Genomic DNA, 27,921 nt, shown 5'->3' with positions numbered 1-27,921 from the left:
GGAGGACTTGTGCTGCCCAGCAGGGTCAGAGGCCGTGTAGAGTCAGCCATTACCCTCTTTCACAGAGACACACACACAATTCCTGGGCTTCACGCCCAGTGAGGCATCTGCCTCAGAACAGACAGTCTTGTGTATAACAGCCTTGCTAGAAACACACACATAAACACACACACACACACAGAGGAACAGATAGGAAGGACCGAGCCACTCTGTATCTGTGCACTGTTTGACTGCTCTAACCCCAGGCCTCCTTATCAGCCGTCTCTCATCTATCACAGCCTTACAGACACAACTCTCACTCTCTGTGCACACAAACACACACACAAGCACACACACACACACACACACACACCTCTTAGGAGGACATTTCAGTTTCTGTCAACGTGCCCCTAGCTTCCCCATCTGACTTCTTTGTTGTACGTTGTGTAAATAACATCCATAATGACTCATCACTTTGTAAAGGACTCATCCACAGTTTATGCTCTCTCTCTCTCTCTCTTACACACACACACACACACACACACAACAGCACTTAACGGCACTCACATCACACAGAGGTTTTCACTGGAAACTGGTGTCTTTTCACTGGAAGTGGAGACTTCTTTGGGATGAATTTGGTCGAAAAGTGAAAGGATCTGACATGTCACAACACAGACGTAAATACCAAAATGAATGATGGCTGAATTCCATTTAGCTGCTTGAGTGTCAAGGTCCTAGCATTGTGCATGCTGGCTAAGTGTCACACTGCCATGGCTTACTGGGAATAGAACGCAGCCTTTGTTACTGTTATTAGTAACATGTGTTTTTTGACTATGAAAACAACATCCACTCTGGGCCAATAACAATGCAATTAGGACGGCATGGCTCCTTAGGCTTTAGTTTAAATGGCTGTGGCATAAAAATGCAATGTTATTAAGCCTGTTGGACTTACAACCAATTAATTACATTCAACTTAAGAGTGTTCTTCAGAGGTTCATCCTACATCAAGTTCGAAGCATCCTGCCCTGATGAGAGCAGATCACAGCCAGAGCTGCACCATAGGATGAGCTGGCAGAAGGAGGAATGATGTCAATAACGGAGACTGCGGTTGCTGTCATTGTCGTCATCATTGCTGCTGTCGTGATCGGCCTTTTCTCATCACCCATATGTTCCTGTTGAAAATACAGTTTATCCCTTTGTTCCCTGTTTAATCCTATCATCTGTCCTCTACTTTGCTCTGTGTCCCCCTAACACACACACACACACAAATTCATTCCCTTCTCCTCTTCTGCTTCCATGTGACAGTCCCGCACTGTTCCCTACAGACTAAAAGAAAGGCCAGCTTAACATTGTAGCAGCTTGGCAACCAGGCACTAAAAGAGGGGGTGTAAAAAAAATGAAAAAAGCCCTGTGTTTTCCCTTGAGCCTCTTCTTCCCTCCATCTCTGACCCCCGTCTCTCTACCCTCTCTCTGTCTCTCTGATTCTCTCCTCTAAGCTGGCTGATGGCGGTGGGGTCGGGGACCCTGGCTGAGTGGAACTCATTACAGACTCCCTTCATTTCCATTCTGAGTGGGGCCTGTAGAGACAGCGCGCACCAGGGCATTGAGGTGCATTCGCACAGGGAACAGGGCGAACACATTGAGCAAGACACCACTTATGAAGAGTGACGGCCAACAGAAACAGCCTTTAATACCCCCACAGAGGAATAAGAAGAGCGAGGGGGAGGGAGAGGGCGGGCAAGCACATCGACCATGGAGAGAGGGAAGGAGAGAAGGAGACACGGTGAGGAGAGAAAGAGCAAAAGCAAGAAAACAGTAGGACAAGGCAGAGAGCAGGGCAAGCTGTGTGGCTGCCACAACAAGAAGGCTCATTTAATAAACATGAGCTGGAGCCCAGTGCAATCGAGTGCTACAACGGAAAGCTTATGCAGATGAGAGCCGACCTAATGACTAAATGGAGTGGATAGAGAAAAGAAAAGAAAAGGGAGGAGGGAGAGATTAAAGAGGGAATGGAAGGCAGAGGCGAGGGAGTGGTGTTTAAGTGTCTGTGATGGAGTGTAAACAGAGCAGTTTCTCTGCCGCGTAGTGAAAGACTTTGTTAAACACTGAGAAGGAGGAGAACTGAGAGGAACGCAGCTTTGGCCATCATGCAGCTGTGCATGTTAACACCAGGCAACCAAGAGGCCTTGTATAACCTCGCCACAAGAAGACATGTTTACATGCGAAGGGTATTCTGGCTAAATATTGTTTCCATGGTGATATTTGATATTTTCTTTTATACTAAGATGTTTGTGATGGAGAAATTTCAGGAACAGAGTAGGTAAACACTGATACTCTGTCATATGTTTAAGCACCTAATCAGCCACAAATCAACAAACATCAGACTAATTTGCACCAATTATAGAGCAGCATTTGTGTGTCAGTGAGTTCCATTACAGATAAGAGGCCCAGAGGTTTAAGAGAGGAGGAGGTTTAAAGGCATATGCAAAGGAGAGCTTTTTGATGGTGTGTGTGCTGGAGATGGGTCTGGGCTTTTGGAGGAAGAAAGCTGTTTACCTGGAACAGAGGATTATGGGACAACTCCCTGTGGCATGTTGGAAGCTGTGGGGGTCTGGGAGGGCTGGGCCTGAAATCAGTTTAGAGAACAGTCACACCTCTCAAAGTCACTCGCCACCACTGTCTCCTCTTTTTTCTCTGTCTGTCTGTCTGCGTCTGTCTTTCTCATGCACATACCCACACACACACACACACACACACACTCTTCATCACCCCAAAATATTTATCCCCTCTCCATTTGCTTTTTGCACAAGATTAAAGTAGCAGTTAGTTTCCAAACTTAATCCATCTGACACTATTTTATTTTCTCCTTGCAGAAGTTATTCTTTTTGCTCTTGTAACAAATTGCAAAAAACTGAGTCAAAGTAGCATTTTTGAGAAATATCTTATGCAGAAAATACCTTAAATACTGCATAGAGGTTGTCAATTTAAGCCAGCGATGAGTGTTGCACTGACGTGTAGTATTTTCTTCTTCTTCATCCAAATTTAAGTTATTCATTCTTTTAGTTAAATGTGTTAAAGGTAAAGTCAATATTCTACAAAACAAACAAAAATGCAAAATAGTTTAAATTAGATCAAAAATCATCTCAAAGTGGGCCTTCAGTGAAAATCTACCATGGGAATGAGTTTGTGCTGTCATGCTGTCCTGGGATTTCATCCTTCCCAGTGCTGACATGCTAAGAAAATGATAGCAGACAAATTAGAGACAAGGGGAAAAGCCCTGTCCAGGCTAAAACAGTATCCATATGATGTCACTGAAGACTTTGTCTTCATAACAGCAGTGACAGATCTGTCCTCCCTGGTATGTTGAGGGACCACAAAAAATGCTGCAGTGAGATCAGAGAGAGGAGAAGAGCTGTGGGTGGACGCCAAATAGAACACTCCTACTCTAAAGTGGGACAGTCTGTTGGCAGCATGAAGTCTGTGTGTGTTTGTGTGTGTGTGTCTGTGTGTGTAAGCGGGTAATACAATTGCTTCTGTTCCTGTGTTATAAAATGTTTGCATTTCCTCACTTCTTCTTCCCATCCAGAAAGCGTGGGTGGATAATTCTTTGCGTGTCTATTTGTGTTATTGAATTCACACAGTTGACGTGAGCTGGCGTATGTGTGTCTCCCAGTGTGAGTGGGAGTAAGAGTGTATGTGCCACACTGAGTTTAATTAGCCTGCATGGTGCTAGCGGGGCTGTGGTCAGACAGGGCTGGTGAAGCGGTGAATGGGAGCAGGTGGCCTCTGCTACTTGGGGGAGTCAGGGTCCAGCCTCTAGAGTGCACCCACCCCACTGCCACAACCAAACCTGCCCACCAAGCCCTGGCCTTGATGATGGGGGCAGAGGGCCCTACCTGCATGCTTGTCTGAGTCTGAGGAAGGTTGATGGATGGTAATCACTAATCGCTAACATGCTGATTTTTGCCCGTCTGGCCTATTCGCTCTGCAACAGGGAGGGTGAAGCCTTTAGAAGAGTGGCTTCTCTGTAGAAATAAGCCAAACTCTGGAGGAAGACCAGGTCAAGAGCTGATAGCAATATTATGGCTCAGAGAAAGAACAAGGGAGAGAAGGACATAGGCAAGTGAGTGCCAGGTGGCAGCAGTGGCATGTCTCTGCCACCTGTCCCGGGGAATATGAACCCTTCTCGCTCCTCCTGTTCTCCCAGTGTGGGATGACACTGGCTCCCTGTCTGCCTGGCTGGCTCGCTGGCTGTCAGCCTGTCCATCTATCCGTCTGGCCTTCTGTCAGCCTCACTACTAGTCAGTCAGTCTCCCTTTTGGTCAGCCTATCTGTTAGCCTATTAGTCTAGACAGACTAAAACAGCTTGTTAGCACCACCTGTATTCAACATCCACTCTCCACTTTAATGTTTATCTCTACCCATCCATTTGCATTTATTTCACAGCCTCATTATCTTCTTGGTTTATTGTCATCTTAACCTCCCTCACTGTCTTACAGATCCAGCTCTCCTTAATCCCATGTTCCTTCAGTCCTTCCCTGACTCTTCTTCCTTTCCTTTACTTCCTTACATACTGGTCCCCGTTCAGTCAGGCCAAGCACATTAACAGACTTTAGCTATGCACAAGCTATCATGGCAACCAGTCATTTCAATTACAGCAACCACATGTGCACACCCCGACACACATACACATGCGCACATAAACACATATACAAGTTGCACAGTGCAATGGAAAACAATACCTCAAGCGAAACACAAAGATACAAGCGCTTGTTTCATTCACTGCCAGCTACATTCAACTTCAAAGAGGTCCTCCTCATGCTTAATATGCACAGTCTCCACTCTGTAGCCTCTTAGAAAGGAAATGACTCGTACAAAGCACTGTGACTGGATTGAAAAACGTCTATGAAGACATAGAGGTTGTGCTGGGGGGTAACATTTCCTGACACCTAGTTTGGCAACAGGAAGCAGTATGGAGAGGCACTGTTAGCATAGCCCGAAGCTTTGACTCCGCTGGTGTGTGGAGTACAAAGTGATATTTGAAAATGCACAAAGACACCGGAGAATGTACGCACACAAGCACAAACGCACATAAACAATCAATCAAATGGATACGTATACACACTGGCACACACATACACGCACAGAGGACAGAAGAAACTCCTCCTGCCAGCCCTGCACCATCTGTCTCTCTGTCTGTGCTTCACAGCCATGCCCAAGCGGGTCCCCAGCAGAGTCAGTGTGAAATTAGCTGCCTTTGTGGGGCTTTGTCTGCGTGTATATGTCTGTTTGGGTGTACCAGAATGCTTGGTTTAGATGCGTATTTTAGAACATATTTGCTGTCAAACTGTCAAGAGGTAACCCACGTTGGAGCGTTACTGTGTGCTTTAGGGTACGTAAGGGAGGTGGAGGGACCAAGTAAATCCATGGTCTGATCTAATGGCTATTTCCCCTGACCTCTGGCCTCTGAACAGCCACACTGACCTTAGCCTTCATACACTCAACCTACACTAGTCTCCAAGTGAGGTGTGTGTATGTGTGTGTGTGTGAGTGTTTACATGCTATTGTTTGGCCAGTCAGTACCTGGAAGCCTATCTGGCCTTGGTTGGCCATATCTAGCTCCCAAGATGCTCTTTGATATTCACTCAGCACTCTGACCTTTCATGACTTTTGACCTGACCTTGTAACCCCAGGTTTTTGAGAGCTCTGTCTTCCTCCTCTCTGCCCACTAATACGTGATAAATCATGTCTGCTCTGACACCGCTCTGAATGCACACACACACACACACACACACACACACACACACACACACACACATACATACACACCAATTATCCCACTGCCACATCATCACCCCACACCCCTCACATTAATGAGTCCAGAGGTTAAAGGTTGTTGACATTCCTCTCACGCTTCAGTCTCAATACTACTGCATAAGCCCCCCGCCCCTCCCACACACACACACACACACACACACAAACACAGAAACCACAACAAAATGGTGGGATATTGAGACTTGCTCACAGCACTCTTCGGAAGGTGAAAACCGGTAGGTGTACTCCAATAGGCCCTATAAAGTCAAACAGAGAATTCCAAATAGTAGCATCAACCTTAAAGCAAATATGTATATCAACATTTTACCTCATGGACAAAAGATCTAATCGAGGATATTCAGAGTTTCAGGGCTGAAAAGGTCCTGAGGCTGATTCAGTGTGTGGTCTGAGACTTGTACAGGGCAGTTGGGCATGTTGCTCGCTGGACTGATGAAGAACGCTGCTGCCTTGTGACAGATAATCATTGTATTCTTCTCTGCTGCAGAGTCTTGGCTGGGAGACAAACTGTCTGGCAAACAGACAGCTTTACTGCACAGAGCTCAATCAAACTGTCTCTCTACCCAGTGGTAAACACACACACACACACACACACACACACACACACACACACACACAAACAGTTGAAACAAGCCTAGAGCCAGCAGAGCCTAACCCAGATTGATAACACCAAACAAATCAGTCTGTCGATTCCCCCCACTGCTTACAGGAATATAGCTTTATCAACAGTGACATTTTGATTGTTGCATACTTTACTTAGCTAATTAATTTAGAAGTGTTCTAATTCAAACACCATTAACATTGTACACTGGTTGATTTCAGCCATTATTTCAGTATAGATGAGCAGGAACGTCAGCAGTCATGTAAAAGGGAACAAACTCCTGGCCCCACTGTGCCAAGCGCCCTCTGCTGGACAGATGAGGCACATCACCACTCACCACGCTCCAGTTCTGTGTGTCTCACCAATTGGTCACTGGAGAGGAAATTGGCAACAGTCAAAGTCAAAGCTGATAGGCTGTGCTGCCCTCCTAAGACACCCAATCCTGCCCCTGAGGAGAGGTGGGCTCCTCACTGACAACACAAAAGAGGAATAATGCAGAAAAGAGAAAAGGGCTGAGCCAGTCCACTCTGTATTGGGTTTGTGTGCACTGATGCGAAGACAGCCTAGCTGCTTTGCTGCCCAGTGAGAAATTGAATGAATAGTGGAAATGGGGAAAAAAACACACTCAGTGTGTGTTAGAGACAGAGAAAGTGAGTGATGGAAAAGTAAGCCCTTTAATGCTGTGAGTATATTTTAAATGCATATAGGGTGTGTATGCGCCCAGGCATGTGTGTGTTCTCTCTTTTCCCCTCTGATGGTTGACCCCTCACCTCCACCGCCACCTCTGGACCCTGCAACAATTGTCCCTTTGAGGCTGAGGGCCCCTGAGGGTGTGGGGTGTGTGTGTGTGTGTGGCTGTGGTGGAAGACCTGTCATGGCGATCTGATCCTGAGCTGAGCTAACAGGATTAGAGGGGCCAAGAGGGAAGCAGTCCCCCGTCTCTGTCTCTGGGGGATCAGAAACGACACTTGTCCTCCGCAGATGCCCTTAGAGCTACAGACAACTAACTGGCAACACAGATTCAAAGGAGGGAGTGAGAGAGAAATGGCAGACCTGCCTAGTTTCCTCTGAATACTCAGAAAATCTTAAATGTGCAAGAAAAGCACACACAGCAGTCTTTTATTCTGCTGTCAAGGCTCTCCTTCAGAAAGGCACTTCTCTTTACTTCAAATGCTCCCAGTGGCCAACAGTGAAAGACTGTTTGTTGGGAAAAAAAGAGAAAAATGAATCTTTTCATAAATAGTGAAGTAGTTGTTAAGAAAAGAAAAGTCTTGTAATGAATGGATATTTTGAGCAGTGATTGGTTAAAAATGATTAAGATCTGCAGAGCTCATGGAAGATGAATCTGATGCATTTGAGTTGAAACCAAATGAAACCACTACAGGCCTGTTTACATGTGGCTCTAATGACAGCTGGCTAAATCACATTGGGTTAATGAATTTAGGGAGTCTCTAATCAAATCTCTGTGATCTGGCAACAATACTAACATCCGTGTGTGTGTGTGTGTGTGTGTGTGTGTGTGCGCGCAATTATGGATGTGCAGCAGCATTGATAACAAGAGGAAATAAATCCATATGGAGCCGACCAAGGGAGAGAAATTCTGTCTACATGCGTCAGATTCAGAATGAAACAGGGTTGTCAGGGTTTCTCTAAAATGCAATAATAAGCGTGAAGACATCAAAGTGTTGCAAGGAGAGAAAGGGAGAAAGAAGGAGAGCAAAGGCGAGAAAATGAGAGGACTTGCTTGGGTGCATGTGGATGAGAGTGCATGCATGCATTCATGATTGCACATCTGGCAGCCCAAAGAAAGAGGTTTCACAGTGACCCTATTTAGCTCCCCCCTAATATACTCACATTCTCATTACCACCCAGTTTGTGTGTGTGTGTGTGTGTGTGTGTGGCTGCACATGCGTGTGTTATTCTCGCTGCTTCTCCCATTATGTTGTGTTTAAACATGAGAGAGCTCTTTGAGACAAGAGAGAGCTGCGTGAGGGGATCAAACAACCACCCATACATAAACACAGTCAAGTTTACACACACACACACACACACACACATACACACACACGTTTCAGCTTGCTTGTACATACACAATCTCACAAAAAGACTAGCACACACACAGTATGAGGAGACACAAAATTGCAATACACCCCCCCCCACTGCTCTGATTAATAAAGGTCAATTAGCAATTATAATTTCCATATTTAATCAGTCCCCTGTGGTGTCGCTCTGTGGCCTGAGCTTTGACAACTGCCTCTCTCTCTTTCCTCTGTCTGCTGCTCTCGTTCTCCCTCTTTTGCTTTATGTCACGCTCCTCTGCTCTTCCCATCTCCTACGTCATTAACATCTGAGCATCCCTCTCTTCTCCACCTCCTGCTCTCCCAGGCCCTCCCTTCTTACCGCGTCATCCCTCCATCCCCCCTCCCCTGTCTCTCTCTTGTCCCTCTATCTTTCCTCCCTTTTTCTCTCTCTCTCTCTCTGTCCTCTCTTTCTCTCTGATGAATGCCTCCCCTCATTAATCTTGATGTTTTTCCTCTTGCTGTGTTCTTCCACAGGCCTTCAAACCTCTCGCTAATTTCAATTAATCACCGAGGGAAACAGATGCTGAGAACAAAGGCAACCTGGGGGGCCATGAGTCTGTACATGTGTATACGTGTGTGTGGGTATCAGTGTGCATGTACGCGTTCACATAAGTGTAGATGGGGATCTGATGAAGGTGTCACTCAGGGTGACATGCACAAAAGTCGGGTGTCTGCGGGACTCCGACTCTGACTGACTGGGGGGGGTGTACAATATGTGCCTGACCCTGTCACAGGATGACATAACATCTGTCCAACCTCGCTGTGGGGCAACGACAACGAGAGCTCAAGAAAAGGTAACAACATGAACAAGTGGACAACAGGAGAGCAAACAGGGAAACAACAGCAGCTGCTTCTTGCTTTAACTCGTCTGTAAATGGCTGCCGTGTGTGTACTCTACCTGTGTGACTGACAGTCATCTGTCATTTCCGAGCTCCAAAAACTATAGACAACAGTGTTATTTTATAAACAAAGAGCTTGAAAATTACAGTTCAACATATTCCTTCCTTCTCTTTCTTATGTTTACATGAACATTGTGATTACTGAACTCCAGGTGGTGTTGTTTTATTTCACCTGCAGAGAATAATCACTGTCTCTTTCTTTCCTTCCTATTTTTTATGTTTTCCTATCCCCCATCAAACACAGCCCACACCCCACACCACACCACAACCACACACACACACAAATACACAACTGGGGGGGGGGGGGGCTGTGTGTGTGTGTGTGTGTGCATGTCTCAGCCAATATTATCCATCGTAGTTATCTGCATCACTTATCAGCCACAAGAAGGCAGAGAGGAAAAAAACTCCTGCAAAACATAGACTCTCGAAACAAAATGGAGAAGAAATGAAAAGAAACCACAAGTCATATTTTCCACTGGGTACACACATGCAAACGCACACATACACTCCCAAGGAGCACAGATACTTAAACCAGACATGAGAATTGAAGAATCCATCAAATAATCAGTGGGAGAGAATTCAAGGCAAAGATGCGAGGCTCTGCTATGTTTTAACACAAGGCTGTTATTCTCCAAATCCACTCCAGCAACGCAGCAGAATGTCCAACACAATAGACTCCAGCTCCAGCACAGATAACAGACTGCAGAACAGCTTCTTTTCTACCATTACTAGGAGAGGATCATTCTAAGTAGCTTTGCGCTCCTTCATATGGGGCATCAGAGGGACAATAATGAAATCAAGCTGATCTGATATGTTCTCTTGGATTAACACAATACGATGACCTCTACATAACCCTGGGCACGCACCATCAGCCTCCGAATGCAAGATCTGAGAGATAGCAGAGCCAGAAGAGGGAGGAATGGGCAGGAGGGGAGTGCGAGATGGAGGGGCGGGAAGGGAGGCAGTGTAAAGAGTGTGGCACCTCATAAATCGCTAAGAAGACGTGAAGCAGGTGCTGTGTTAATGCTCCCGGAGGTGTGGGCCTACCCCATGTGCCCTCTTTCTCTCTTGCACCTTTTCTCTCTCTCTCTCTCCCTCTCTCACGTAGTCACAACTGTTGTCAGATAACAAGAAATAAAAAGTGTATGTATTCCTTGCATTAAGTGTCAGTGAGTCACTGATAACGACAGCACAGGTTACATGACCAGGCCCTGCACCGGTGTTCTGCAGCAGCTTCATCTGTCACTGCTGCTGTCACATTTCAAAGCCCAAAGCATTCTGAACTGTTTTTCATCTCTCGTAAAAGAAGACTGGGAGGAGTCCTTCACTGAAAGCCTGAAGGAAGGAAGCTCTATTAACGCTCCACTGTTCTTTACCTGACAATCCTACGACTTCAAGAAATGACAAAGCCTTCCACCCAAAACACAACACCAGCCCCTCACACACACACACACACACACACACACATACAATACAGTCCCTTGACAATTTCTTCCCAGCAGGCTCCACTCAGCCTTTATTCATTTTTTATATATCACCTCCTGAGAGTCTATTGCTCAGCACGCAGCAATCGCTGCACTTAACCCATTATGCCAGGTAACGCTCCCCAGAACTCTCGCTCCCTCCTCGGGATAAATTATTAACTTCCTCCACATCCCGCCATTTATCACTGAGCCCCATCGAGCAGAACGGGAGAACCATTGCTCATATCCATGGCAACAAGGGCCCATTTGTGCAGCAGTTGGATGCAGCTGATGATGAGGAGAGAGGAGGAAGAGGAGGAAGAAAGGAGACAAATAATACTTGCTTTTATCCCATTGTTGGCATCACACTCCTCTCTTTGTACTTGATTTTTCTTCCCTGTCTACTGGTAGCCTTCTTTTCCACCACCCCTTGCCTTTTCCTCCTTGCTTGCTCCTCTCACATTATTCACACCACCCAGCTCTCTTTTCAGGTCTGAGATGGCAGCAGTAGGGGTAATTAGATCAGAGCTTTTCTCTTGTCTCCACGGAGGTGAATCATACAGTAAGGGTGACAGTCTGAGCTTTAGCACTACGCGGTAACCTAATCAGAACGTTTGAACCCCAGTCAGAGCGCCAACATAACCTAATAATATCAACATGAACCTGCAGTGACCTGCATCCCTGCGCACAGCAGTGCACACAGACAGGGGTGACGAGCAGCTCTGGTTAAACACACCGGGTCACATCCCAGGATATGTTTGTGTGTGTCAGCGTGTGTGCATGTGCGTGCAGGAGTGAGTGTCTGCGCTTGAGAGAGACCCCGCACAGGTGTCCTAATTCATGAGCAATCGCAGCTCATGAATAATTAAACACAAAATGCAAATGCGCTCCTTTGATCATTTACATTCATGTCTAACAGCATTAATTAATCAAACAAACCTTTTCTTTATTCCCAGTGGAATAACGAAAAAACTACAAGCAGTCAGAGCACACACACACACAGGCAGACAAGTATACAAAAAAGAAAACCCATACAGTAAACAAGTTTACAAATCATACCATTTAGCCACATCTGAAGAAACTTATTTCTGGTGTGCTGAGCAAGTTAGCAGGACTCAACCTTGGATCAGCCACATGGTGAAGGTGACTTAGTATCTCTTCATATTAGATTATCCTGATCTCCTCTAGTAGCTGCAGCCACTGTATGCCAATGCACTGTGCACAAAAACGCAGCGCAATGACCAGATAACCAGGTGTGTTTCTGTGAATGTAAGAATTGTGCCTTCTGCTGCTACACACACAGATGTAGTCAGGACATCTCATGTAGCACGATGCGCAATGCAAAAAAAAAAGATTTCGACTCCGGTTCTCCTGTCACAGTGTGAGACAGATGGTTGCTAATGGCTCTGACGAATAACACAACCGCACAGGCAAACACAAACACACACGGAGGCAGATCAGAATTTCACAGGCTTTTTGATAGGCTCACTCTGAGACATGGACCTTATAAACAGCCACTCTTCAGCTGACCTCTTGTTTATAGCAACAGTATCATATGCAGAGGGAAAGCTCATAAAAAAAGAAACAGATCTGCCTCCCTCCTCCTCCCTGTCTGTCCATATCTCAGTCTCCCTCCCAGTTCTTTTTCGATTAGCGGTCTGCTCCTTTGCTTAACCTGCCACCTCACCAAGCCGACTCTTCTCTTTCCCTTAATAAGTGTGTTTGTATGCGACGCACACTTGTAGAGGCCTCGCACAAACACAGACTCCGATACATACACAGCCAAACTCCTGTGACTCCCTGCCAGTTCCACTCCCCTCCCGTCACACCCCTCTGTCATCAATTTCTCCTCAGTAACAGAGAGAGGCATGTCTGACTTATGGAGGATATCAATCTCTGACATAAAGGGGGAGGAAGGGGGAGGGGCGCACACCTCGGGCTTCTTTTAGGACACCTCGTAAAGCTAAATGATAGTTGAAGGGGATGAGAGATTGAGGGAAAGGCGGTGGGAGAAAGAGAGCGAGAGAGAGAGACGGACGGAGGAAAAGCCAGTGCCGGTTGTTAACGTGATGGCAGCGGGCCGTAAATAACTGAGATATAGATCTACAGCATGCGTGTGACGTTTGCGGGTGAGGTACGTCTCTGTGCGGACAGAAGTATTAACAAGGTTAAAAAAAGACTGAGTGGTTGACTGAGTCATCACCCGTGTGTGTGTATTTGATGATTTAACATTAGAGCGTGGGCAACAATACCTATTATCCACTGGTTGATCCCACCAGGGAATTTACGCTAACTGTCAGGGTCCATGGTGTCTAAAGCCAGGCTGTAAATAGCTGTCCGTCTCCGCTGACATTGCCAAGCTGTCCATAAACCTGACATCTAGGACAGTTGCAGTCACCTGGGACGGGACAGGACAGGACAGGCGGCCATTAAACTATCAGCTTACACTAAGAAGGGAGGAGTGCGTACGACTGTAAATGTGTATGTTGGTGGTGGGGGCGGGACTGTGCTGTATGCATTCGTGTGTCTACTAGAGTGCAGAAAGACTGAGGTGCAAGGGCGAAGCATCGTGTGTGTCTAAATATTCATGATGCCATTAAAGGGTACAGGTTGACACCAGTTGAGAATCTGTGCAGTTACTGTAAACAGATACATCACAGAATGGTTAGGCCTTTGGCACACACACACACACAAACACAGAGAGAGAGAGGGGGAGGAGGGGGAGGGTGCTTCAGAATGAGGTCAAGGAGTCAATGTTGAACTGAGAAGAGGATCAATAGAGCCATGAGTGTTTGTGCACCTCTTGCCTCCCTCCCACATCTTCTATGCCTTTTTGAGATCTCTCGATCTGTCTCTTGCCATCTCTTTCTCCCTCATTTTCCTCAGAAACAAAAGCACTGCTATTCTTGCACACATAGGACAGAGCAACAGCCATTACAACACAGGTATCTGTAAAAGCCCACAACCCGCCCCCCACAAATGCACAGGAAGGCAGACCCTTGCCTGCTATATACCATCTCCTCTATGTGGCATAGCTGTCAGAAATGTATTAGTGGACATGTCCCAGAGGCTGTGCTCATTCTGCTGTGTGAGATCTGTGACTGGTGACTTCAACTCACTGGCACCCCACTAGCAATAGCCTAGATGTGATAGGCAGATAAAAAGAGAACAAGGCAGTGACAGAACGACAAGTAGAGGAGAGGCAGAGAGAAGATGTAAAGGACAAAATGCTTTCTTCCCTGGTTGGGAGCATCTCATTTTTTCTCATTAGGGGAACTCATTTGAGCTCAGAGAATAAAAGGAGGAATGATAGCCGGTATTTCTCTCTCACTCCATCTCTCCTCTCCCTCTTTTTCTCCCACTGTGCACATGCCACCTAATTAATTACACCCTACCATCGCTTTGCTACAACAACCACTGCCGGCTAATTAACAGCACGCCTCAATCATGACCCCACTTCAAGGGTTCTCGATGTGTTTGTGTGGGTTAGAGAGACGAAAGAAGAGGATAAGTATAGAGAATGTGAATTTCACGTCACTCCATGTTGAATTCTGGGTAAACTTCATTCGTTTTTAGGTTAGTACTTATGCCTAAACTCTCTTGACCCACATTCTGTCTTACATTTCTCTTCAAAGGTGAATTTGTGAAAAATGAGAGCCCAGCGATGTATAAAGCATTTGCTGTAAGGAGCTTCAGGTAACATGTTAGCATATGCATGTAGCACAGTACTGTAAACACTTCAGTAGTAATTTCCAGGATGTGGGGTTGGAAAGTATGATTTGAAAACACTACTCAGTAACCACTGTGAAGAATGCATGTTCATGCTCCAGAGTAATTTGGATCCTTTCACTTGAGATTTTGCATTTGTCAGACAATTATTGCCATATGTACACTAAAAATGTTCGTCAAAGCTGCAGATTATCTGTTTGATGCCTTTTTTTTATAAATGTTGTAGATAATATTAGTATAACCTGTCTGCCATGTCAGATGGATCTATACTGTCCCAAAAGAAGTCATTTCCATTGTGCTACAGAGTTGCTTAGCTGCACGATTCAGTTTCTCCAGCTACGGTCCTTTTTCTTTCTCTTTTGCAAGATCAGATTTGACCAGTTCAACCAACTTTTTAGAAACAACAAACCGAATAAAACATGAGGTTAACAGGTAACCACCGAGTAGCAAGAACAGGCAACAGAGGGTTATTTTCAGAAGATGGCATCCCCCGTCCCAACATGCACTGGGGCGTGATGTGCCTTCACATTCTCTGTAGGTGTGATATGCAGCAGAGAGAAAGAAAAAAGGAACATGAGAGAGAATAAGAGAGGAAGAAGAGGTGATGTCAAGAAAAAAAAAGGGAGAATTGAGAAGATGAGGACTTTGATGTGACAGACAGATGCTCAAGAGATGAGAGGAGAGGGATGTGGGGGTGGGATGGATCTACTCCTCTCCACGCCCAGCTGGACTCTATCAGCCACACTGGAGCCAAAGCGGCTGGTGGGGAGTCCCAACTATGGGGTATTTCACGCCGGACACGTCATTCCCAATCTACCCTGAGCCTGCCTAAGCCTGGCCAGACCTCGGTGCTGCTGCAGCCTGCCGCGCCAGTCTCTATGGCTCCTACTGCCCCAAACACACTCATACTGATCGTATCACTGAGAAAAATGGAAAGAGGCAGGAACTACGAAAACACACACAGGCTGCACAAGCTGAAAACCACATATACCACATGTAACATCCTCATGGTTGCATTGACAGAGGGAGAAATGAAGGAAGAAAGAGAAAGAAAGAGAGAGAGAGAGAGAGAGAGAGAGAGAGAGAGAGAGAGGGAGGGAGGGAGCTATAATTCGTTTAGTGTATGTGATTGTGTTAGTGTTAGGGTCATATTATTCTTCACACACTTTCACACACAACGCAGGAGTCCAGAGGGGCAATCATAACATTAATAGTGCTTCGCTGGGACTAGACATACACGGACACACACACACACACACACACACAAATGTTTAGTGTGCATCTGCTAAACAGTTTATGTAAAGAATGAAGACAGGGGAGTGGAAAAGAGGAGATGAGGTGAAAAACAGAGAAGAGGGACCACAGAGGAAGTCAAAAAGACGAGAGCAGCAAAATAAAGTTGAATGAAGTTGAGTTAGAGAGAGAGAGAAAAAATCACAGAATTTAACAGTGATCTTACTAATAATAACCTGCCAAAATTAATCAGATGAGTGCTTAATTATAATCGTAAAGAACAAGGTAACTGATTACCACTGCAAATACATCCAGGGAGGTAATATAAGTGAATGTGAATTAACAATTACTGTGTCCAACTTTACAAGCCAAAAAAAAAGGGTTTTGCTGCCCTTGGCACACCAGACAAAATCTTCATTCTTCAGCTTGCAAAATAAAAAGATATGTATAATTATTCTGCTTTGGGCAACCGTTGGTACCAGGAGGAAGTAATAAGGTCAGGGATGCTAAAAGAAGTAATTTTAAGAAATATTTCTTTCAGGTAATTGGAAATTGTTTATGGTATTATATATATACATATATATATATATATATATATATATATATATATATATATATATATATATATATATATATATACATATATATATATGTATATATATATATATATATATATATATATATATATATATATATATATATATATATATACGTATATATATATATATATATATATATATATATATATATATATATATATATCACTGCTTTCAAAATGTAATATTTGCACACCAAGGCGCAAATGAAAACGCTAAGGGTGTGAAGGTGTAATGTTAATATGAACAGAAAAGAGGTGAAGGTGATTATTTCTCAGTGTTATTAATATTTTCATAGATGTCCAACCACCAGGATACAATGTTGACATAACAATAAATTCATGCCTTAAATATTTACTGTAATCCATTTTTCATTTCTGTTGGAGACAGTTACAAGTCAATGTTCAGTTTTTCTTTTTTCTTTCTTTTTTTTTTAAACTATTTTATTTTTTTGTAAAATGGAAAATGAAGGGAAAAAAGAGGACAACAGAGTGACAAAGTGAGAGTGGAACAAAATGAACTTGTAATGGGCCAACAGTGGAGTAGAGAGGCCATGTTCACTGTCAGCCATTAACATGGCCAGAACTAAATTATTCACTGCACTCTGTCACCTTACACATGAGCCTGTGCTAAGTCAGACTAAAGAGGGCTGTGTGCGCCTGTGTGTCTGTGAATGTGTGTGAGTGTGTGTGTGTGAGAGAGAGAGAGAAACAGAGAGTGAGTGAATGTGCATGTGAATGAACGGTGGCTTGTAGGAGGTGGTTTAGAAGGATTCCTATAAAGAAGGCGCTCAGTATTGCCATCCTGTGGCTCAAACAAGGAAGACAATGTGTACAAACTATTTCTGTTAGAAACTGCATACACAGCACACATACACACACACACACAGAAAGAGAAAGAGAGAATATGGGTTTAAATGAGTCTGAAAAGCATGCATGCAAATAGTGTACAAGCTCTAACCTTTAGATGCCCTTTGAGTCCAATGTGCAGCAACAAGTGCACACATAATATACATAAACATACAAGCAGATACAGTGTGCGCAAACATAAAAAGACAAGGGGGAACAGAGAACTGTTTTGTGTAGAGGAAGCTAATTTCCATGCTAGCCTGCTGGTTTACTATGGAACAGGAGTGGCTGGTTAGCAGGAGCAGCTGGGCAAACAATACAACCTCACCTGGAGTCATTTACATGGACGGTGTGTGTGTGTGTGTGTGTGTGTGTGTGTGAGGTTGTTATGTTGTAAGGGGTGTCTCCTGTTGCTGTTCTTCTCCTTCATGTTCCTGAAAGTGCCGTTGGCAAGGAAACCAGAGAGAGGGAGAGACAAGAGAGGCAAGTCAAGGAGCACAGTTTCGGGTAAGAGCAAGACAAAATGGGGAGGAAATGGCAGACAAATGAGAGAGAAAAGCAGAGGATCAAGGAAGAGAGTGACAGGCGAGGGGGTTAGCGGGGATGGGAGCGGGGGGTTGGAGGGGGCTAACAGAGAGGAGGCAAAGAGCATGTGACAGTGCGACCCATGCCTCCCACTGACAAGCTTTATTACAGTCCCACCTGCAGCGAGACAGCAAAAAGCACTTAGCCTCAGCCAAGTCACCTGACAGTGGAGGACAGTTTGAGAGGAAGGGAAGGAGAGAGAGGGGGATCGAAGCGAAGAAAGAAACGAGGGACAGAGGGTGGAGGTTTTGACAGGGAGGCTGCTTGGAAAGAAGAGATGATTGAAGTCGTGGGGTTGCAGAAAGAGGGGAGAGAGAGAAAGGGAAATATAAAAGAAAGGGGAAGGAGCAGGGAAGGAAAAGAGGAGGAAAAACAAAAGGTTCAAGTATTGCTAACCTAACAGAATTGATAAAATTGCGTGTTCATTCAAACATTTTCAACAACACATATCCTTTAAAAAAAGAAACTGATCCCCACAACATGCTTCGTTTGACCCTGTGGCTTGCTGTGGGGTTGTATTGCATTTTAAGGCAATCTTAACTTCGTACATGTGCTGCAAATAAAAAGACAACACAGCAACACAGCCTGCTGCCAGCTGTGCGAGTGTGCAGGCAGTCAGGCTTAATCCTGCTTGAACACCTGTTTCCTGGTGGAACTGAGGTCAAAGATCAGAGTCGGGGGATCTCTGGCTAAGTGGTCATCTTTTTCAGGGCTACTGCTCAGACAACTCTGTAACCTGACCCCATGGCTCTACGCTGAGCCTTAACCTCACAATGGGTGGCCTCGCCAAGGTCTAAATATAACTTTGCTTAAGGCAAAAAGAGGTCCATGTTGCCCAAAGTTGAGTTTTTTATATAGTCTGTATGACGCAGACATAATACATAATAACATAACTCAAGATGCTTTTTTTTTCTCTTTCATCATTTAGTGCAACTCATGCAAACCGTGAGACAGAAATAATTAAGCGGATGAAATGAAGAGAGGTTATTACTTCCTGAACAGCGACAGCTCACATCTATTAATGCTCCAGCCTGCTGATGAGCTATGGCCAAGTAATGACGTGCTCTGTTGGCTGTGAATCTATAGGTCTCTCCCTAAGTCTACTCTTTCTGGCTCCCAGGCTCTGGATGGAAAACCAAAGTCACTAAATCAAATCCATCCGGAGGGAAGACGAGAGAGAAACAGAGGAGGAGAGAAGGGGTTAGTGGCCTGTTTCTCAGCCTTTCGCAGAGAGGAATGTGTTGGAAAGGGTACAAATCAAGCAGAATTGACTGCACAATAAGGTCAGTGAGAATCCTGACTCAAACTCTTAGATGGGCACAAACACACACATGCACACACAGAGCGAGAGAGAGAGAGAGAGAGAGAGAGAGAGAGAAATGAACCTATTAAGTGCACACATGCAAATACAGTGAGTGATTGAGTCAGGGCATAACCCCGTGCCCACCCTGTGAGTGGCTAATAACTGTGGCACAGTGCCAAACCCACTGTCTCCTGACTAATTCCTCCCATGCCCGCCAGGACTGGCGCCACACTACAGAACAGAGCTCTGTTTCTCAAAAATGCTGTGATCATTACATTACTGAATCATTCAAATAGATGGAAGAAAAAACAGCCGCACAGGCCATCCAGCTTGCGAGCTCCCTGAAGAAAAGATATAATGGTACAGACAATGGGAGCACTGTGAATTAATATTTGTTTGTTGAGATTGCCTGCCCTCACTTAACACACACACACACACACACACACACACACACACACACACCTCAACGCCCACTCTGCTGGGCTGGAAAAAGAGGGCAGAGAGGTGGCGCTCTGCCAAGCGTGGAGCTGCCAAGAGACTCGGAATACCCTGGTCTCCAGTGGCATTTTAATCGCACACACAGACACACACACACACACACACACACACACACACACACACACACAGTGTTTCATGGGAGCAGTTGCAAGCTTGTTGCTGTCATTCGAAGTTAGCCCACCCTCCTGTCATCCCTACTGGGCAGGGGGAGGGACAAAAGAACAGAAGAAAAGGGAGAGAATGGAGGGAGGGAAGCACTAGCATTCCTCTCCATGCCTCCTCTGTCACCTTCTGATCACCCTCTCCAAACACATCCCCTGTCCTCCCTCCATTCAGTGTCCTTTTCCTCCTCTCACCATCCTCCCCATGCATGCACCCCTCCTCCGAGCACACTGCTCCCCTCATCCCTCAGCTCTATTCCTTTGGTGCACAGCTACTCTCATCCCTCCACCTGCTGCTCTATTCTCTGGACAAGAGATACGAGGACGGGCCAGCTGTAACTACCCTCTCACACCGAGACTGTTCCTCATTTAATGTGTTTGTGCAGCGTATGTGCTCTTGCAGCAGGGCTGTTTGTGGATTGAACCTGACTGCTGCGTTCTCCATGCAAGACTCTTAATGTGAAACGTTAACCACAGCGGCTAAAGCAACAGCTCAAACATCGATCCTCCAGACAGACATCCTCCATAGTCAGATACTGTGAATTACACCCCTCTGTGCACCAACCAGCACACACACCCTATCTTCAATGGTACTCCATGCTCCCACCATGGGTGATTGTAATTGTATTGAACTGGCCAGCAGCCAAGCGCACAAGTCTGCCAAGTCCAGCTGCGCTGCTGCAATCAAAACACACTCGCAGCTTGTCTCAAGACAGTCATAAGCATTGGTAATTTCAAGACACATATGTACACACAAACATAAACATACATGTCATACATACAATGTATTTGCTCTGTATGAAGACAGTGATGATACAGAAGAGGGGAACAGAATAAACACTGAGAAACTGACACAAGAGGGAAGAGTAGAGAAAAGAACAGCATAATGGTACACATTTCCTGACTGTATATTCTGCTCTTTATATTATTCCAGCGTGCCTTCTGTCCATCACATATCTCTGCAGACATTAAAGCACCACCAATAGTGATGCATTGACTTTGTTTCAGTTGTTTCAGTGTGAGTGACTGCTGATGTATGTGAGGTGTTCAGTGAATGTGTTCACGGGTCCACAGGCCTGAGCACATTGTGGTCAATCCAGGTGTCACATTCTCCTCCATTACAAATGCGTTTCCTGTCTGTCTTTCCTGTCCTAATAGACTGCAATATGGTGGGACATTTGAAATGAGGAAATAGGGATCTCGTCTCCATTTTTGAAACAGGCCTTATCTGATTATTTTATCACAGACACCCTTAACTCTCTCTGACACACTTCACAAATACCCACATCTAACATCTTCAACACCACAGTGCAGGGTGAAAACACACCGCCTTCCTCTCTTTGTACACAGCTGGTCAAAGCTAAGATTTAAATTAGAACTGTGACTATTAAGCCATTGAATATTCAAGTGCACACGATTAAAACCCAGCAGAGAGCAGGCACTAGCACGGTGTAGCATCAACTGTCTCAAATCTTCAACCTTTCCCTGTAGCCTTTCTCTATCTGTTGCATAGCGGCCCATTTAATGATTGAAACCCAGCAATCTCAAGATCACGACTGATCGTGTACCTCTACTCTGTTCTGTGGGGACACCGCAAGTGTGTCTTGTGTCACGTTTCAGCTTTAGCAAAGGAAATGGGCCGTGTCATGTCAGTGTGAGCCGCAGCCCAGCACGCATGATGGAGGGTACTTAAATAACTCATGAAAACCCCGTTCTCAACCCACAGTAGACCACAGGGAGGACTGTTCAGTCTTCCGCCTGTAGGTGTGTGTGTGTGTGTGTGTGTGTGTGCGCGCGTGTGTGTTCATGAGCTTGAGATGAGTTTCTGTAAATCACATGGGGGCCCTCATGGCAAAACAGAAATAGCCTTAGAGAAAAGAGAGAAAGAGGTCTGAGCAAGAGGTAGCAGTGAACAAGAGAGAAAGGTGAAGAAGGAGGGAAATTGGAAAAAAAAGAAAAATTGAATTTACAAAACTCTTGTGTTTATAAGAGTAAACGTTTGTGTAAAAAAAAGGGGGGGGGGGGGGGGGGGTAGATACTCAGTGAAAAGGCAGTCCAAATACACTGATAAGAGGAGACAGCAGCACTTTCCACATAAACGCACTGAGCTCCAAAATCCACTGTAGTGATGGCCTCCCTCAGGGGATACTCACACATAAACGCACGCACACGTCACTTATTTTCTGTGTCCGCGCCTGTTTCATCATGACTTCTTTCCCCTCATCTTCCAGTCTTTTGAGTTTATCACTACCATCCTCTCGTTCACCAGCATCTCAGCAACTTATTTATAACTCATTTATGGCTGAACGCTGCACTGAACATGAAGGGGATGTAGTGAAATGACAGCAAAACCTGTAATCCACTGCTCAGATTAACAACAGAAGTCTAAAGTAAAGCAGAAAAAGAGAACGTGTAGACGTGCATTTTTGTGTGAAGACTGCCTAATGTCAGCGTACGGATGTTAGAGAACTTTTGCATGTATGTTCTGTGGGCAGGCTGGGTTTGCTTGCCTTGCACTATTGATATTTAAAATCAGTTGCTATTAAACAATGCATTCAAAGGATGTGAAATGACCAGGGCTCCCATGCACATTTGCAAAACAAACTGCAGGCAAATCGTTATTATTGCCTCTGTTCTCTTCAGCATATGTAGGTTGACGGTTGTAATGCCAAAAGATGGAAAACGAAGAGTTAATCTAGTTTGTTTGAGAGATCAACACGCACACACATATTATATATATACTCGTGGTGGTGCAGGTGAGTAGTAGAAGAACAGGATGAGCTGCTAAAAGACATGACAGCACAAGCCTGAACTGAAAATAAATTTTTGTCACGGTTCAATTTGAGTGTTACAGTCGCCTCAGACCTCATCTCATTCACTCCAGGGGTCTCACTACTTCCTGTGTTGCCACACAGCAGGGTCAGGAGCCCACCTCAAACAGGAAGAAGCAAGCAGAGATAACATGCCTGCTGAGTGAAGAGATATCTTTAATACAGTATATAGATACATAAAGGGTATGGCTTTTTCGGAGCAGTTGAATAATTGGGGCTAAACCATGGCATTTACTACTGTATGTTCAGTTGTGGCCTCATAGAGTGATGAGAGTGATGCAAAATGAAACATGACAAGAGTGCTTTTTAAACAGGTTAAAACAGATGTAAAAAAAAAAAGGGAGAGAGAGAGAAGACAAAGGAGAGGACAGTAAAATGACACCTAGAAAAAAATAATTAAATACAAAGCAACAATATAGACTGTGATCTTGCCTTTGGCAGAGCTATACTCACTGGAAAGTGGGCGTTCAGTTCGGTCAGCTATCTCTGGCTCCAAGGTTACTGGGTGAGATGGAGTGTGGTCATCCGGAGGTCGCAAAGGCCCCGAATCCCCTTCCTTACTGGCTCCAGTCGCACTCTCAATTACAGTACTCGCCTGAAAGATGCAAAGACATAATTAACAAATGAGAATCTAAGGAGAAACTTTGCACTATGATGTCCTTTTGTGAGATCGAGGCGGACTTAATTAACTGAATCAATGACTGACTTCAATATAAGTTCCCTACACTAACTACTGACAACTTCAGGTTCAGATTCTGAACACATTCACTAGAAGGTTTCCTGAAAATGTTACAGAACACAAATGTCTCACAACAACAGCAATATCGATAAAATAGAAACAATAAAAAGACACAAATATAGCAATTAAGTGCTGATGTAGCCCGTCACTGATGTAACCATTTTTAGCTGCTGTCACAGCACTCAGATTTCTGCTATAAAAAGACAACTAAAGGGGATTCAGCGCTGGGTGAAGAAGTGTCCCTTCCCAGAGCCGCAAAACTTACAGACAGACAGAATCAAAGACAGAGAGAGACAGAGCGAGAGGAAGAGTTTTCCTGACAGCCCAAGTCTGTTTGGATGTGCTCTGCTCTGCTCCCCTCCACAGCTGAAAGAGGAAAGAGGGATGAGCCTTCAGGAGAGAGACAAGTTGACCATGAAAAGCAGAGGGAGAAGCAGAGGGTGGCTGTCAGCGAGGAGAGAGAGAGAAGTGGGGGAGAGTTTAAAAGAGGCTGTGATGGCTCCCACCATTGACGAGTAGCAGTGAGACAGGCAGGGGAGGTGCAGCGCATCTTAAGACAAAAAGGCACCCTGGGCTTATGAAATATACATAGCTCTCAGCTGGAGACAGAGACACAGAGCGACAGAGCAGAGGAGGGCCCTGAAGACTGACGAGACTTCACTACCCCTCCTAAACACACACTGCTAAAAATAAAGCACACAGACACTTTCCTAATGACTTCTCATGAGGAGCCAGGGGGGAAATAGTTAGTGTTTTTTCTTTTTCTTTGCATGTGTGTGTGTGTGTTCACATCTGCACACACTGAGGTGCTTGTGAGCATCAAGTTGCATCAATGCTTCCTCCTACACTGACAGAGCGAGTGGGCAAAACCACAAAAGTAGCTATGACACAAAAACAGACAAGTGTTTTGGCTGTTGGCCCATATGTAAATCCACCTGCTGGTCAGGGGGATTTTTTTTTGTGGAAGTTTGTTTCAACTGCCTCTCTCAGACCTGCCCACCTGCCCTCTGTTCAAGCCCAGACAGCTGTCTCCACCACAGCAGCAGTTAAAGAAACATTCAAAAAGACCTCACTTAACAATAAACTCACCCTTTGTTCAAGCCAACGATCCACCTCTCCCACATGCTCTCTGTAATGCCACTGAAGCACTGGGATTCTCCTGTTTGTGTGCATTACCACACACTGGGTATGTTCACTTATTTGCTTTGCTAGGTTTTCTTACTGACTTTATCCTCATCATCAGACGGGCAGGTATGCCTTCCCAGTCTGTGTCCCTAATACATTAGATGTAAGCTAAAAAGTGTGGAGGTAAACAGTCATGTCTGAGCCTGGGGATTACCTCTACTCCAGAAAACATACACAACAAGCATGCCTACAGGTTTCCTAACCTTTTCTGTCCTCCGTACTCTCTTTTAGCCCTTTTTTTTTCAAGCACAAGAGCACACGAGGGGCTTATTTATGAATTCCCCACACTGTATATTGTATATTGTGAAAGCAAAAACAAGAAAATAGAGAGAAAAGTAAGTATATGAAATGCACTGCCAGATTAGGGCCTTGAGCCTTTATAATTTAATTACTGCGATATTGTTGCCTCTCCCATCCACCAAAACAGATGGTGGAAAGTAACACTCCACACACTGGTCTTTAAGAACAAGCTGGGATGCCAGGATTTGATGGTACACATTTAGCTGCTGCTATCATTGCTCTCAAACGACTCATTCATGCCAATATAATAAGGCAGGCGTAGAGTTACTCATGTTAGGCTACATAAGAGATTATTACTCGGGGCACAATTATTAGACGGTTCTGAGCTTAACAAGATCAAGAGTTTACATGCTTGTGGCTCTGTGACGATGTAATTCAACACAACAGTGCCATCAATCCGCTAACGTTTTCACAATGACAATTCTAACATGCTGATATGAAGCAAGTCATGCTGCCATGTTTATCATTAGTTGATTGTTTATGCTGACAAGTACAGCAGAGACCGATGGTAAGGTTAGTTTAGCAAGTATTTTGTGTATTGGATGGATTTAAATTTTGACAGATTCAACTTCTTCTGTACTAAATGTTATGGTAATCCAAACAAAAGTTGTTGACATATCTCTCTCAAAACAACAAATCATTAACATTCTACATCTGGGAACCATTAACCTGAGTACATGACATGATTAAATGAGATATTTCACTGTCGCCCAAGTGGTTGGCTGACCAACTGTCGCTGCGACCATGGCTAAAAGTGAGCAATAATTTGTTCTTTGATGCAGGGTAAATAAAACTGAAATAAAGTTATATTATTGCTTCTTTGGATTTAAGAACTGTGTCTGAGTTAATAAGCACAACTGTGTTGATATACGCCCTCTGAATAGAGCAGGAATAGATGAGAACCATGTAAGAGTCACAAGGTGAAATGAGAAAGATCTAGAGAGTTAATACTAATTGAGGTTAATTCCACAGTTCAGCATTATCTCCTCTAATCAGCACGGAGGAAGTTGGTAATGGATAATGATGCAGGACATGGAGAGAGCCTGCCAGCAGAAATCACAGCAGTGTGTGGAGTACTGTGTGCCCTCAAAGGATCACAAGACATTAGCAGCTGAGTGCAGATCTTGATATGCAGCTACTGATAAACAGAGAGGCCCTGCAGGCTTGCACAGGGAAATGTGTGAGGGCTTGTGTGCATACATGACTGTTTTAGACAGAGAGGCTTGTCAGTCAAGACAGTCACAACCTCTCTAGTCATTTCCCTGTCCCGCTTCTCACCTGTCAACCTCTTGAAGCAGCACTGACGCTGTCTTGCACACGCTGCTCTTGACTCAATATCACTTCCTATCTGTGACACACAGGGAGTGATGGGGCGCTACATGTGCACATAACCCAGAAACACATGTACTCTCTAACAATAACTCTTCTCTTTCTCTCCCTCTATCTCACCTTCTCTCTTACACACACTCAATGTGACCTAACCCAGGCCTCTCCAGGGATGAGCTCTTTCATCACGGCTGTGCTCATCAATACTTGAGCCCTGCGCAGCATCTGTAGTTCAACACCCTCCAGATTCATTAAGGAGAAAGACGGAGTCAAAAGCAAAAGGATACATCGATAAGCAGAGGAGGTGGACACACACGTGTGTGTGTGTGTGTGTGTGTGCGTGTGTGTGTCACCAGGGGGCAGGGCCATCCATAAACACTACCGACAGTCTAGACAGGAAATACACTTGAGGATGTCGATAAGTTAGTCAGCAGGGGTGAGAACAGATCAATAGGAACACAGGATGATGTCAGTGGCTGCAGATGAGATCACCTGATGTGACTGAAGATCTACATATGAGGGATTTTGACAATAAATTGATTGCATCATGACATCCATATGATCTATTTTACTGGACAAAGGGACAAAATCATGACTAGTCAAACATTAGTCCTCAAAACAGTCCCCTACAAACAGCTGAAGACTCAACTACAGCTGACGTTTCAAAGACCGTCTTGTAGTAAATCATGTAATTATTCCATTCCAATTTGCCCTTACTACACTGGCTTTACCAGTTGATTGGTATTGGTATGTTGTGTTGCACCATTCTATGTTGCAAATCAGATGTTTATTCATGTGAAAATGCCACAGATAACAAGTTCAACATTATTGTGAAAAAAAAAAACCTCCAGAGGCCTACAGTGATTTCCCACTGAGTTTGGCAAAATGAAGGAGATGAAGCTGATTTCACCCACAGGACGGGCCTGCCATATATCACGCTGCCTTTCTTGCTGTGGCGTTGAGCACGAGCGTCCGTGTGTGCGCACACTCGGGCTGATGTGTGTTTGCGTGTGTTCTCAGCTCTACTGACATTTCCTCAAACGTAGCTGACATTTCCAGGGGATTTGAGGATTTGATCCCTTCTGTGTTTGAAGAGTTGTGTCTTGCCCTCCTCAAAACACAGAGGAAAAGCTGCAGCAGAGCCGGCAGCGTGCCCTGCCTTCAGGGCCTAACTCTACAGCATTTGGAGCAGCCCATCTTCACTCACCCCAAGTGTGATCAGGTGGAAGCCTACACTATACATTGCCTGCCTTTTAGAGATGACTGGTTCACTGCTTAGTCCTTTACTTAGTCTTGCTGTTTTCCCCTGAGCTGTGGAGTGTTTCTGCTTCTCTCAACTGAGGCAGAAAAGCTATCACCAATAGATATGAGAGAAGAAAGTAGAAATGGTGTGGGAGGGAGCGAAAGGGAGAGAAAGCAAGAAAGTGAGAGAGAGAGGGAGGGAGTGATCTTTTTCTCCTGCTACAGGCTGGTTAGTGGAGCGAACTGACACAGACTGACATCTCTCTTCCACGGAGACTGAGTTAAAAAGGGCCTTGCTACTCTGTCCATTTCTCTCTCTCTCTCTCTCTCTCTCTCTCTCTCTCTCTCTCTCTCTCTCTCTCCACTGTCTCTGCCCACCCTGCAGCTCCCATGTCTTACTTTTTCTGCCTGGATAGACTGTGCAGCAGTCCTGTCGTAGCCTGCGGCTCAAATTACACCCCACCACACACAAACGGACTCACACACACAT

At 44.9% G+C, this 27,921-nt stretch overlaps 2 protein-coding genes across 3 annotated transcripts in view; one reads left to right on the top strand and one right to left on the bottom strand.

Annotated features, from left to right (window-relative positions):
* LOC124064477 overlaps positions 1-27,921 on the top strand; it is a 956,368-nt gene that overhangs the window by 429,139 nt on the left and 499,308 nt on the right. The gene's annotated exons all lie outside the window — the stretch shown is intronic.
* Positions 1-27,921, bottom strand: part of gse1b (Gse1 coiled-coil protein b) — a 157,293-nt gene that overhangs the window by 85,747 nt on the left and 43,625 nt on the right. For both annotated transcript variants that reach the window (XM_046385073.1, XM_046385063.1), the window contains exon 2: positions 23,093-23,234. In XM_046385073.1, the coding sequence (XP_046241029.1) occupies positions 23,093-23,234 (142 nt within the window). The remainder of the gene's footprint in view (positions 1-23,092; positions 23,235-27,921) is intronic.

Source organism: Scatophagus argus, chromosome 1 (assembly GCF_020382885.2).
Source record: "Scatophagus argus isolate fScaArg1 chromosome 1, fScaArg1.pri, whole genome shotgun sequence".
NCBI lineage: Eukaryota > Metazoa > Chordata > Actinopteri > Scatophagidae > Scatophagus > Scatophagus argus.
Note: the sequence above shows the minus strand (reverse complement) of the source record. Positions and strands in the feature narration are given on the sequence as shown.